The sequence below is a fragment of the Monopterus albus genome, unplaced genomic scaffold (assembly GCF_001952655.1).
Source record: "Monopterus albus unplaced genomic scaffold, M_albus_1.0 scaffold326.1, whole genome shotgun sequence".
Classification (NCBI taxonomy): Eukaryota; Metazoa; Chordata; class Actinopteri; order Synbranchiformes; family Synbranchidae; genus Monopterus; species Monopterus albus.
Window position 1 is genome coordinate 175,290 of NW_018128206.1, and position 13,920 is coordinate 189,209.

A 13,920-nucleotide genomic window follows, 5' to 3' on the forward strand; every position below is an offset into this window, starting at 1 on the left:
GCCCCTGGCTGCGCCTAGAAATTCTGTCCATAAAAATAATGAACAGAACCGGTGACAAAGGGCAGCCCTGCCGGAGTCCAACATGCACTGGATACAAGCCTGACTTACTGCCGGCGATGCGAACCAAGCTCCTGCTCCGGTCGTACAGGGACCGGATGGCCCTTAGCAAAGGGCCCCGGACCCCGTACTCCCGGAGCACCCCCCACAGGACGCAGCGAGGGACACGGTCGAATGCCTTCTCCAGATCCACGAAACGCATGTGGACTGGTTGGGAAAACTCCCATGAACCCTCCGCCACCCTGAAGAGGGTTTAGAGCTGGTCCAGTGTTCCACGGCCAGGACGAAAACCGCATTGTTCCTCCTGAATCCGAGGTTCGACTATCGGTCGAATTCTCCTCTCCAGTACCTTGGCATAGACTTTCCCAGGGAGGCTGAGGAGTGTGATTCCCCTATAGTTGGAACACACCCTCCTGTCCCCCTTCTTAAAAAGAGGGACCACCACCCTGGTCTGCCGGTTCAGAGGCACTGTCCCTGACTGCCATGCGATGTTGCAGAGGCGTGTCAACCAAGACAGCCCAACAACATCCAGAGACTTAAGGTACTCAGGGCGGATCTCATCCACCCCTGGTGCCTTGCCACCGAGAAGCTTCTTGACTACCTCAGTGACTTCAGCTTGGGTGATGGACGAGTCCACCTCTGAGCCCTCAGCTTCTGCTTCCTCATCGGAAGACATGGCACCGGTATTGAAGAGGGATTTTTGACATTATTACACATTTATATTTTAGCACTGTCAAATTTTCAGTTGGTTTTTAAACCTACAGCAATGCTAACTGCTAAGGATTCTGTGCTGAGAGGCACAGTAGTGCTTTGAGCTAAATAGTAACATCAGCATCCCGGTGTAGTGACGATAACATGCTGCTGTTGAGCACTAAATACAAGCTGAGGCTGAAAGGAAGGCCATTAGTTGACCAGATGACGGGCTAGGTGTAGACCTCCAAAGGCAAGTGTTCCTCATATTTTAGTTGGGAGCACAGTGGCCAAACAGCACTTAAACGGATGCTTTTCTCTCAGCTCCTGAAACATGGCTTTCTGCTGCTTAGTTTTTAAAATAAATACAACACAATATAAGAGCACAGTGCAAAACGCCACAGGGTTCATGAATCAAGGTGATTTTGATTTATTTCATGTTCAGAGTCAAACCCTGTGAAAAGACTACAGCAGATTGCACATCCTTTTTGCTGAAACCACTGTTCCGTGACCATACTTGGGGTGCTGTGAGAAAACAGCAGGCCCATCCAATGTTTCTGAGCAAGACTGATGTTTTGCCTTGACAGGCAGCTTAGGATCTCTCAACACCTCAGAACCAAGTTTGACTACTATTCATTTCATTTTTGACCGGAGCCTTTAATAGATTAAAACATTTGAAAACCTGTTTTGACTGGGCCTGATGGACTTTGAGAAGTTATTCTTTCATTTGTGCCTCATAAGCTGAAACGTTAAACATTGTTGTTGGCGTATAGTGCACAAATTGATCAGATTTACTGGTACTGCTGGGTTGCATGGGGATCTCTCCTTACAGTCTATAATCTAAATAAAAAATCAAAATGAAAAATTGTGAATCGTGGTAATATCAGAAGGCAATGCCAGGTATTTGTCTGGACAACTGACCTCCATGTGGGGAGCTTTTCTGAGCAGCTGTCAAGAATATATACCACTGAAATCCGGAGGATGTCGTATCATCATACGAACTGTTCTTCTCAGTGGTGTCAGGTGTCATTTCAAAGTGAGCAGTAATGAAGCGACTGCCAAGTGCAGTAAACCCTGTTTCTTTGAAAACCTTTAAAAACAAACCTACAGAGAAACCCGGGTTGAAGTGAGTCAAACTCCACCTGTGGTTACATACTCTAAACTTTGCCTGGACCCTTCGATGCCAGCGCCTGACATTATCCTGGAAACTGTCCAAAAGGAGCCGAGTTGGAGGCTGAAGTGGAGCCAAACAGTGGGATCAAATGCATCGCACAAAGAGTTGTGCAACATAATCCTCTGTTTTACACCCCAGCAACACATCTGGAGTGTTGTAAATCAGCCAAACACTTTTTACTTTAGCCTTTACTGCTAATTTTATTTCCCTTCCTTATAGAGGAACAAAGGTAGCAACGTTTAGAAAACCAAACAATCCAGAAAGGAATGTCGATTTAGGTGATGGGTCAAAGGCCTCTTTCTGAACTTTGTTGTACATGCTGGAGTGGGATGTCAGGTTATTTGGATTAGAATATGGTTATTTTGTGTTTTAGTCTTGCTTTTTTATTTTAGCTGTTGGCAAAAGCCCTTGGAGCAACTTTTGACACCCTGGCAATTAACGTGGAGCTGTGCAGTTTGTTTGAAAACTTTTACCACCGCCGTTACAATACTAATTATCTTCAGTCTCTAACATGACAAAGTGTGCTGTTTTCCAGCAAAGGGGTCAGAATAGGTTTGAAAATGATTTGCATAATAACTCTTCACAGTTTTGTTGTTGCTTGAAATTGGATTTGGATATTTCCTGTGATACAAATCCAGGCAGGGAAGATTGTTCCATTGATTTCCAATGTTCATTTTAATCCTAACAACTCCTTTAATTTTGAGTGGAAAATGTAATTTTAGACATTCAGTTCCACTGCAAGATGACAAGTCCTCCAAGGTGGCTTGTCCACATGTATTATTGTGAAACCATCAGAGCTCAGCGTTTAATTTCCAGCTGGTTTAAAAGTCATGCAGCAGCCTCACCCTTTGGATAAATATATCTTTTTTTTTTTTTTTTTATAAGGCAACCTGGTATTGTAATTCTTTCTGTGGTACTTCACATGTAAATATGTTTCCAGATGCCATCCTCAGGAAAAGACTGCATGTATTGCTGGGAGGAGGCGGTCACTTTAGGAGTGATGCTCCCAGTTTCCAAAGTAACAATTACCTGCATACAAGACGACCCAGTCAAGTGTCCAACATGTAAAACCTGACAAGGCGTGTAATTGGTTTATCCATCCTGCTGAGCTGCAGCAGATTGATAATGTTGACAGGAAAATAGAACGACAGGAATGCACCCTCTAGATAAACAAATTAAAAACCAGAGCAACCGTGCAGAAAGCAAAACCTGGAAAAAAAACAAGAAACATGGATGACGGCGTGAAGCATGCTTTTCTCTTTTTTCCACCTCAGCTTATGTCCACATTGTTTGTGCAACAAATACTGAGTATTTCTTGTTTGTAGTCCCAAGACAGTTTTTAGTGACTCTTCATCATCCTCCTGTTGAGCAGCTTGACTTGAGAATATCTGCTGAATATGAAACATGCAAACAGAAAAATGATCAAATTACTGACTGAAAAGTATTTTATTCTTTTATTGCAGGACCTCCGGGAAAGCGGGGAAGAAGAGGCCGAGATGGAGAAACTGGTATATACATTTCTCTCTGTATGTGTGTGTGTGTGTGTGTGTGTATGTGTGGTCAGGGTCACTTGATCTCAGTTGTTCACTAGGAAATCGGCAAATCATGTACAATCATGTAAAAGTACACTGTATATCTTTGTAGGCCAAAATAGGTTATAGATGTGTAATTTGTGGCCTGGTGGTTTCAGTTGGATTGTTTCAGCTAAGTCACTATAGAAACACTAGATTCTCCCAGTAAAACTGGGAGACAGTTTGGTGCATTTTGAGAAAGTCAGTGATGCCCGAACTTTCTGAAGTTGGTGTATGAACTTTGAGACGACCTTCCATGCACCGGTCCTAGATGTGATGTACTGATGTTCAGCTTCAGTGTATATACAGTAGCACATTCTTGTTGGCCTCTGCTAACTCGGCAACAAGGCATCTCCCTCCCTCCTCACACACACTTTCTCCTGAGCCGACTGAAACGTGGCCCAGCTGAGGCCTCAGGGATCCAAGAAAGGGACGTGTTGTGTGGTGACAGTCCCTCGGGTGAAGAGTGTCGATACAAAGTGAGTTCACAGCGCGAGCATGTGCTTGGCGGGGAGCTGCAGCCATACTCCACTCACCTGACAGTGGAAGTAAAAATGGGCAGTGGAGGCAGCTTTCCAGTGCTGAGGGCACAGCGCAGCCAGTGGCTTTATCAAAACAAAGTAGAGGACAGGGCAAAGCGAAGTCCCAGGTCTAAATGAGGCTGAGCAGTTTGGTTTCACAGCCTGAGAAACAAAGTCTGTGAGGGGGGAGAAAACTGTTTCACCACCAAATCCAGCCAATTCTTAACGTGACAGGATTTAAAATTCATCATTTGAGGTCTGTTACTTGAGCATCTACGATTGTGTTGCCGTTCATTTTTTAATATGTCATATTAATTTAGGTTCTTGTTTGAGGTCATGTTCTGTATTTGAGATACGGTGTGGCGCTCTCCTTTCCTCTTGAGATCCAGTGTCTGACAGGGAAGAAGAAAAAAAGAGAATCAAATGAGAGAAGGTCAACAGTTTAATGTTCTGGTTGATTTCAGATCTGAAATACTGCTAAGCTTTGTCTATGTGGCGCTTAACTTTCCAATAAACATCGGCCACACCACATTTCAAAAGAAACCATTGTGCAAAGACAGTTGTTTGAGCCAGAGGGAACGTGAACGGCTCCTCTTGTCAAATCAACCGGCAACAAGCAAACAATCGCACCCACTCGGTGTCTGGACTGGAGTGGCACAGCGGTCTGTTAAGGGCAGACAGGCCTCACCATTCTGTCTAATAGCCCAAACTGCGGTACTAAACTAGGCAGAAGTATGTAAAGTTTGAGCGCCTCACCTGCCAGAGAGACTCTTTTAGTAATGCCAGCAGCAGCTTTTTGTCATCAGCACATACACCAGTTGTGTGCAGCTTCTACAAAAGCATTAATGGAATTTAAATGGCTCTACAAAGGCAATGCTCCAGAGGTGCCAGGAATGTAGTTTTCTATTTTGGCAACTTTACATGCTCCAAAAGTGATTCTGCATATTAGCATTTAATTATACCTTGTTTATTTCTGCTACATTTAATGTTTGGATATGTTGGTAAGGATAAAGTAGTAACAGTTTTCTACTGTGAAACTCACAGAAGTGGTCAAAACAAATAGATATGATGCCACTGTGCTGCATACCAACCTAATGTCAAACTGTGTACCCACTCCACAGGAGAAAAAAAGGAATAAAACATTTAGGAAGTATTTATTCATCAGAAAAAATCCGTCCTTGACGGGAACAGGCCTGCTGCATTCTGCACTGTAAGCCTTCTACAAATCCAATTTCCCTCTTAAGTTCTCAACACTGGTGCATGTTGAAGGGAGTCATATTTAATTCATGATTCGCTTTAACCAAAAGTCATAAAACTAAGCCGCTGCAGGTTTCCCACAAATTCAGAGAGAGGTGTTTTACAGTTTACTCATCTATAAAGCCAAAGGGAAGCTTCCCTCCAGACTCCAGATGACTCAGAGAACAAATAGGAAAAAGACACAGCGATATTTACCTGTGCATTCACATGAATAGGATACTTCATTAGGATTCTTGTTTGTTTACCGGTACCATATGGAAAGGAAAAGCGTGGCATGACAGTTTAGGATGAAAAAGCTGTTGTAGCAGTGAAAGCTGCAGTCTGACTGTTCAAGCGTGTGCTGGAAAGTGTTAGAAGTTTCCTCACAAATTTTCCCAATGTGAATAATCAGTACTTGTTACTCATGTAACTGCCTTCACAAAAGGAGCAATTTAACCTTTACAGCGGTGCACCACTTAGAAAAAAGGTTTTCACAGTAAATCTTCCTGGGAAATTGACTTTGAAGCCTTATTCCAGCTTCCTTGTAACCTTTGTGTCATAACCATGCTGCCCATTATGCCCCATACAATACCTGTACTGGTTAGTTCGGTAACCTTTACACAAAAGTAGGAGGAAATGACAAGAAGTGCCAGTGTGAGAACAAAGCGAAGCTGGGCTGAGTATTAAAGGCTTTAGCCTTCAGGAATATTTAATACTTGAACAACCTCTAACATGTTTTAGGTGCTTTCTACCAGCTTTGCAGTATATTGTACTTTTTGATCACATTTCTTTGATCTTCCACATTTGCTGTTTGAAAATATTGTAGTGAGCTATTCAGCACAGTGGGATGTAAAAATAAAAAGCACACAGAACAGTGGGGCCAGTTATTAAAAGCTAAGAGGTCTACTATAAATCAATGATCCATAAAACAACGCTACAGGCAGGCTGCCCAGTGAGCGTCTAACGCACGGCTGTAGGATCGATTTGCACGTTCCCCTTTTCATTAGGAACAACAGTTAAAAAAAAAACAACTTTCTTCATGGTTAACACAGTTGGGTACGTTTTTAATAAGAATCTAAAGACCTTAAATCACTTGCAAGGTTCTGGGGAACCCTAAAGTAAACTGGCACACAGTCCTCTGAACAGCAGTAACTGGGGAAAAAATGTGGCACCTCAACAAAAAAGTAGGGGGGAAACACATGCACAACCTTTTGTAGTAGGGACACCAGAGCTACTTAAACATGATTACCCTCCCTTTTGGCCCAGCTGCATGTAGAAACACATATGGGATTTGAGTATTTTATACATCATGGGATGCATCTTTATGAAATGTTCCTTCCCAAAGACATTTTCACCAAGATCCTAGTTGTCCCTCTTGCTTCCTAGGGTTTGTGGTTTCAGTGGAACATTGGTGATGAGCCTATTTCATTGCTGATTAAAACTAACCATGTTTTTTCCCCCCTCTCTCTTTCAGGACCTCCTGTAAGTATGCTGCTTCACATCTTCCCCAAATGTGATGTGTGAAGGTAAAACCCAGCACCAGTAAAGCATGACTGCAGTCAAGTCAGGAACTGTTTGAATGAAATGTGTAAGACCATGTGGTCACATTAAAGGAGGCGTGTGACATTTTGTGAATTATACTTATTCACTTTGTTGCTGAGAGTCAGCCAAGAAGACCCAAGATGAATCCAGTTCCACTAACTGCATCCACATTTCCCTCACTTGCCTTTTCCTCGTATCTTAGTCCCACCCACATAAGATGCAGGGACAAACTGTGAGCAGAGAGGAACAAGGAAATGCATTTTAACTGACATGAGGCGTTCTTTCCTCTGATCCTTCATGTAAATTGTCCCATCACAAACTGATTTCCAATAAAGGCTCCTGTCAGTCCTTAACAGACTTCCATGAAGGATGTGCTCATGTATCCTTGGTTATAGCTCATCCAGCAGCCTCCTCACTCCTCGGAGAAGAAATAAGAGCTTTGGACATCTTTCATTGTGGCAGACTGGAATATCTTCTGGGTCGAGCAAGGACTGAGGAACAAGAGAATAGGGGAATTGGGATTCACCTTCAGTGGATTTTCATGTCAATTAGCTAAATATAAAGCTACAGCCAGCTAACATAGCTTAGCATTAAGACAGGAAAAGGGGAAACTCCCGTGGCCTAGAGTTGAGTGAAACCACCCACTAACACATGTAACGCTCACTAACGTACACAGAACATTGAGTCTTGTTATTACTAGAGATTCCTATGCAAAGTTACTGCTCCCAGCCAAGAAATAGTTCTGCATGTAAACACCTGAAAAACTATAAATGACCATTTTTACCCTTGTTTTTGTACAGATTAGACAATGTGTCAAAAAGAGTGATAGAGGTAGTTGGATTGTGAGCTGCTTCACCTTGCTTCCAGATTTTACACAAGGCCACATTGATCAGCGGTCACCCGGAGCTTCAACCGTAGTTAGCATGGTGTCAGTCTTCTAGTGAATGTGCTTTTCCCAAAATGTTGGACTATCAATGTACGGTTCAGGTTTGGTAAAGCAAACAGAAGTATAAAATGATGCTTTTCTACTTGATGGAAAAGGCATCTGATTATGATGAATTTGCTATCAGAAATCTCAGCTGCTCCACCGACGCTGACTCTGTTACTAAAATAACTTTCTCACTCCTGCCTTCTTGCTAATACGGACGCTTTTCCCTGTCCTCCGGGCAGTCTGGTTCATTTTATCCTTGCCACTGCCCCACGTCCCTGCCGACTCCCTGAACCCGAACAGATTATCTCACCTCATTATGCTGCTGGGTGATCACAGATTCACTTCTCTTAACAGATGGAAAGTTTTCCCCAAAGATGAAGATAAAGCCATACATACATACATGAGCACTGGAGCTTCTGGCAGTTTGCTGTATAAACAGGTCAAGTGGGTACTGTGTGTGTGTGTGTGATCCATTAGAATTCTTTATAGTCCCCAGACAACTGTGATTGAATAGGCATAATAGAGTGTGCCGACTGAGCTGTAAAAGACGTAAGCTAATCCTCTGGGCCCTCTCAGACACTCGCTCCTGGGGTTCTTGAGCATAAGTAAGTGCAGGTGGTCTTGCTTCTTAGCCTCCCTCGCCAGCCCTTACGTCTGACAAATAAAATCAGACTGTGATGTCTTCAAGACATGTTGTCCCTGGAATGTTTGTACAGAAGGAGAGGCTGGATTTGCCCATAAATGTGTGGGATGCCTGTGTTATGGGGTTGTTCCTCGGGGTGAGCTGTAGTAAATCCAGGGTCCACAGAACCTGACAATCCTGTCAGTGCCAGCAAATCTCTCTGAAGTAATTATAGGTAGCAGAAAGTGCTGTAACCGTTTGTTGGTAATCCAGGTTTACTGTAAAGCAATCAGGTGCACGTAAAGCCCGTTCACCAGCGAGCAAACCTGGAGGCTGTGATTTACATCCAACTGAAGTCTGGGTGACTGTCTCCAAAAACAGACAAGTCCTCAGAGAATGCAGTGAAGTGCCAGTGACTCACCAAATCTGAAATAGTCTTGTGCCAGTGTCTTATAAAAGAGATGGTAATAGATGATCTCATGTGGTTTGTCACTTGGGATGGCAGGGGAAACATCACTATGAATATTCAACGGCTCCCTCTAACTTTGGACCGCTGCGCCCTCAGAGCCAAACAAAAGAACCACTGCTGAAGTCATTACAGAGCTGGGTGGCGTAATCTGCTGCTGATGAGTGGACCTGCGGCTGCAAAGACGGACAGAGAACAGGTCTCCTCAATTGAAACTCATCAGGAAAAAGATCCTCACTGGTGCTTCAGGATCTGCATTTAGACATGGAAAAGTGATTTGCTTAATTTTCATTTCTGCTGCTTGAGCTTTTGTGTCAGTTTTGCACAGAATCACTGGGGTCACTTGTCAAGTGATGTTTATTTAAATCGCTTCTCGTGCTCCAGCCAGATGGGAAAAATATCAATGGAGACATGTTACAGATATGAGCTGAGGAGAATAGTAGTTTCCCTCTTCTTGTAAGTGAAACCAGATAAATATTTTTACTCTACATGAAGGTTTGGAAAGTGTAAGAAATGACCACAAAGGCAAAAATGACCATGTCAGTGTTTCTCAGTTAAACAAAAACCTTCACTCATCTTTATGCAGCTCTTCTAGGGCGGTTTGTGTCAGAACATCTTCTGAAGCACCCACCACTGTGTGTGCGCCACACCATTTAGCACCAATCAAGCGTCAAACACCAACTCTGAGGCTGCATCAAGTACCCACTAACACCACCCGCTGACCGTGCTCCTACAGCGCAGGCTGTATGCCATACTAAATTCAAATAATGTAGACGGAGGAAGAAATGCTCATGCTTTTGAAATTTGGTCAGAAGGAAAGGAAAACTACTTGAAAGTGTTGGAAATATCAAACTGACTTCAGTGTGCTGAGCATGCCTCTGCACCACACTGGAGTCTCCATCCAGAGCAGCTGTAACACAGCATTGCAGTGATATAAATAAGGTACAACTAGTTTCCACCTCCCTGGTTGATCAGCTGAGATTCCAGCAACACTGCTCGAGGATGTTCTGTCACAACGTATGAATTATGCAGCTGTGGTGCAGAGTGGTGGCGAAGCAGACGAAGAGCCCTCTCCCCTTCAGCCTTGATCTGCTGTGCACTGCACATATTTAAAACATGTTGTGGCTGGACTTTGATCACTTTTGCCCTGCGGAGGAGGAGAAGGTGCCAGATTATCCAAAGTCAGGCTCTAGTTAGAAATGAACAAGGCTCTGTTGTTAATTTGCACTTGTTGCTACTGTGTGTTGTGAGTTTGCAACAGATCAGTACATAAACTGTCACACCAAGGAGACCCACTGCAAGTCGATCTATCCCATATAACGGCATTTATTTGGGCTCATGTCAGAAGCGGGGCCTGAGGGAGGCCTACTGGATGTGGCAACGATAAGAGTTTGACCTTTTAGATGTCAGTCCTGCCCATCAGCTGTGTCTCTCTGTCAGCAAATGACGAGTCAGTGCTCAGGCCAGCCGCGAGGTTTTATTCAGTGATCTGGAGCAGTCAGTAGAGCACTTTGGCAGGCTGAGGACTATCTGAAAGGTCAGAGGATTAAGCCTGAATGAATGTGATGCTGAGAGCTTTGTGACTGAGAGGAGTTCTCCTTCAACACAAAACATCAAATGATGAGAGATGGAGAGTGGCCAGTATGTGGGTTTAATTGAATTGAGAAAACTGGAGCATTGTCCCTTTTTCAACGTTTCATGTCCGCGACACAAATATGTGCATCAGAAATTCAGAAATTAGCTTTTTTTTTTTTTTTTTTTGCACAGAAAAATTTTGGCTCCACTTCAAATGGCTTCAAATTTTGTTAAAAAAAAAAAATTTTTTTTTTTTTTCTGCACAGAAAAATTTTGGCTCGACTTAAAATGGCTTCAAATTTGGTTAAGCTGTTTTAAATGTCTCCCCTTCTCAGGAATGACGAGACCCTCCCTGACTGTGAATTAAGAATCTCCATGTTGGATTTGTGTCTTAACGCTGTACTTGCACAACACACACGTATAAGCAATCAGCCTATTAGTTTCATTTTCCTCTTTTCACATCATGCCTGTTCCCACCAAAACATCGAACACACAACAGCAGACACACAAACACACACATTAAAGTCATTTTCTCCCGGCTAATTGTGATGCACTCTGGATATAGGAACCAGATGCCATTCCCAAGTCAGTTTTCCAGTGTGGTTTTCCTATCCCTGCCTAACCTCTGCATCCAGATTCCCCCGACAAGCACCAACCACTTGCGGTCGTCCGTTCCTGCCCATTCTGCTCTGATTAATGGAGGGCAGGGATGCAAGTAGTTTCCCACCGTGAAAAAAAGACGTCCCCCCAGGGACCACAGTAATATGACTGAGGGTTACCATGCAGAACCAACAGATGGAGGTGTACATATAGATCTTGGAAATTGAGTAGATTTCACTTCCAGTGATGCCCACAGCATACGTTTAGCTGCAAATGACTAAATGTGCATTTTGCCACCATTTCCACTCTTTATGAAACTGACTGTCTATCCAGATGGGGCCTTTCAACTTTGTTGTGTAAATACTGGGTACGTCCCATGTCTCTTAGAAGCACCGTCGTTTCCCTCAACGTCTTTTTCTTGTGTCTGAGTCTTGCTCACGAGATTTCAGGAAAACTTGAGGAAACTTAATGATATGAGACATCCTCCCACTGAAGTGTCCAATCACCAACTGATTTCTGGTGAAGGGGTGTGTCAGTTCACACACTGAGAGACTGAGGACGTAGGAACGATCTACCCGCTGTAAAAAAAAAAAAAAAAAGTGTCACATTACTTTCCTTTCGTGTAATAAGATTCAAAGTGTAATCTTTAGTGGGAGAGTTCCCAGTTTTGGGAAATGCACTCAGTTGATTGCCAAGGGTTCAAGATCAATACAGCTTTTCATACACGTATGTAAATATGAACAAGTTGGCTATGAATCTTGTGTAAAATGTAAAAACGATCATTGTTGTTAGGTTCTGGGCCATTTCTTCAGTTTGTCCAGTTACAAACAAAATATAATGTGTTAATTGGTTAGTTTAAGCAGAGTTGTCAGATTTACCTTCACACAGCTGTCCTTCCCTGTCTGTGCTAAGGTAGGCTAACTGGGCACCAGTGGTAGCCTCTGTTTACTACTTACTGTGTGTTAGCCTTGAGAATGGTTTCGATATTCTCATCTATTTTAGGGCGAAGTGTCGTGCTTTTCTGGTAGGTCAGTCAGGTCAAACTGTATTCAAGCTGCTGTGAAATCCCCAACATTTATTTTGATGCATCACTTCACTGTGTGAAGTGTGGAAGTCGGGACTGAGTCTTTTAAAACCCTGTACTTTGGCAATCTTTCCACTCCTGTGGTAAGCAACACTCCTCACCTACCCCCTCATCACTTACTCATTCCCTGTCGACGCTCGGTGCCTGGAGCTTTGCTTTGCTCGGCTTCCTGTGTACACATGTTTATTTAGATTGTGTAGCTGTGTGAGAAAACCATATGCCCATAAAGAAGAGGTTGTAAAAGTGGTGGTTGTTGGCCTGTGCTTTGAGATGCCAGTGCTCCAGGGTGAGATGATTGGATCCATTTGGCCAGCGTCTTGGGCTACAGCAACCACTGCCGGCCCAGTTGGCCCAGTATGGGCTCCGTCTGTTGGAGTGAGTTTCTGGACCTCGGTAAGTTAACAGGTCACTGCGATGAAAGCTAATAGAGCCGAGTCCAGACAGAGGTTACATGCACATCCCCCGCTCCTAACTGTTTGCATGTTGTTATATTTGGTGGATGCTTCACAAGCTTGTACCAGCAGCTCGCAGCCAGCCCGCTCATGTCAACAGCTTAAAGCTGTGGACGTGGGCCATCTCGTTGCTTCGCCTTTCACCGACGAGCTTTCATCCATCATGTTTCTAGAAAATTATAGAAGAAAGTGAAGAATTGGATATTCGTGACTTGTATGTGAGATGGCTGGAAATGAGGCAGGAGCTTGTGAGTTGGTGTAATTTCAGTACAAACCTACAGGACTTCAAAGAAAGACATGATCCTGCAAATAATAGAAATCCAATATAGCTCCTAACCCCAACACCTAAGCTTCATATGAGACGAGTAGATAAACACAGTGGAACTCATAGGGCTTGGTCTTAGATGAATAACATCCTAAGTTGAATTCAGGAAATGTTCATTTCTTTATTTCCTACTTCGATCACATTGGAAATGTATGATCAAGTTATCTGACAGAAAGGGGTTGAACTGGAGAAACCAAGTGGCCCAGTGGGGAAACTTAGATCTGCTTCAATTGGATGCAAAGTTAAATATATAGGAAGCAGATGTCACGCTAGACTTTGTCACTGTCATAATTTAATACTGGTAGTTTCATTTTTTTTTTTTTTAAGATGACAAGTTTCATTCATTTTTTTTAATGATGAATATATGTAACAAGCTTATGTGCAGCTATTTTCATGTCAACACCACATGAAACATGACTCACTACAGTTAAAGCAACAAAAGGCCACAAAAATGCAGCCAATGCATGTTGACAAAATTAGATGGTTACCATTTAAAATATGAAAAACCCATTTACAAGAGGTTAGGCTTATTCAGTTGAACCGAGCTGACCTGCTGTAGCCCAGCCTCCTGCAGAGGTGATTGTCGCCAGGTTTTGCATCTTCGCACAGACTAACTTCTCATGGCCGGTATCATTTTTGACCTGACAGCTCTGCACTCTCCTGCCACACTGGAGACCGGACAGCTCTGGGAACGCTTCTCTCAGGAAGTGATTAGAAGTTGCTCTGAACGTGTGATTTCCTGAGCGCTCACTTCCCCAAGTGGAATCTGCTGCACCCGTCCGTGACCCGTAGTGGTCACAGACGTGCTCTGTGGCTCTTCAGCACGCTGTCAGCTCCCAGATAGCGAGATGTGTTGAATAGGTCTCTGTCATCCTCCATCCACCTCATCAGTTCCTCTTTTTTGCCTCCTTTATCAACCTCATAGCAACTATTTGGGCTTTTTAGTAGCCTAATTTTTAAGTTAACTGACAGGGAACGATCCACATAAAAAAATCTACCTCAATGCCAGAGTCATTTTATTGAACAGTTACTCTTGTCTTGTAATATGAAGTAAAGTCTGATCTGAATGGCGGT

At 43.4% G+C, this 13,920-nt stretch overlaps 1 protein-coding gene across 11 annotated transcripts in view; it reads left to right on the top strand.

Annotated features, from left to right (window-relative positions):
• col25a1 (collagen type XXV alpha 1 chain) overlaps positions 1-13,920 on the top strand; it is a 132,962-nt gene that overhangs the window by 68,763 nt on the left and 50,279 nt on the right. For all 11 annotated transcript variants that reach the window (XM_020624376.1, XM_020624378.1, XM_020624373.1 and 8 more), the window contains exons 3-4: positions 3,385-3,429; positions 6,724-6,731. In XM_020624376.1, the coding sequence (XP_020480032.1) occupies positions 3,385-3,429; positions 6,724-6,731 (53 nt within the window). The remainder of the gene's footprint in view (positions 1-3,384; positions 3,430-6,723; positions 6,732-13,920) is intronic.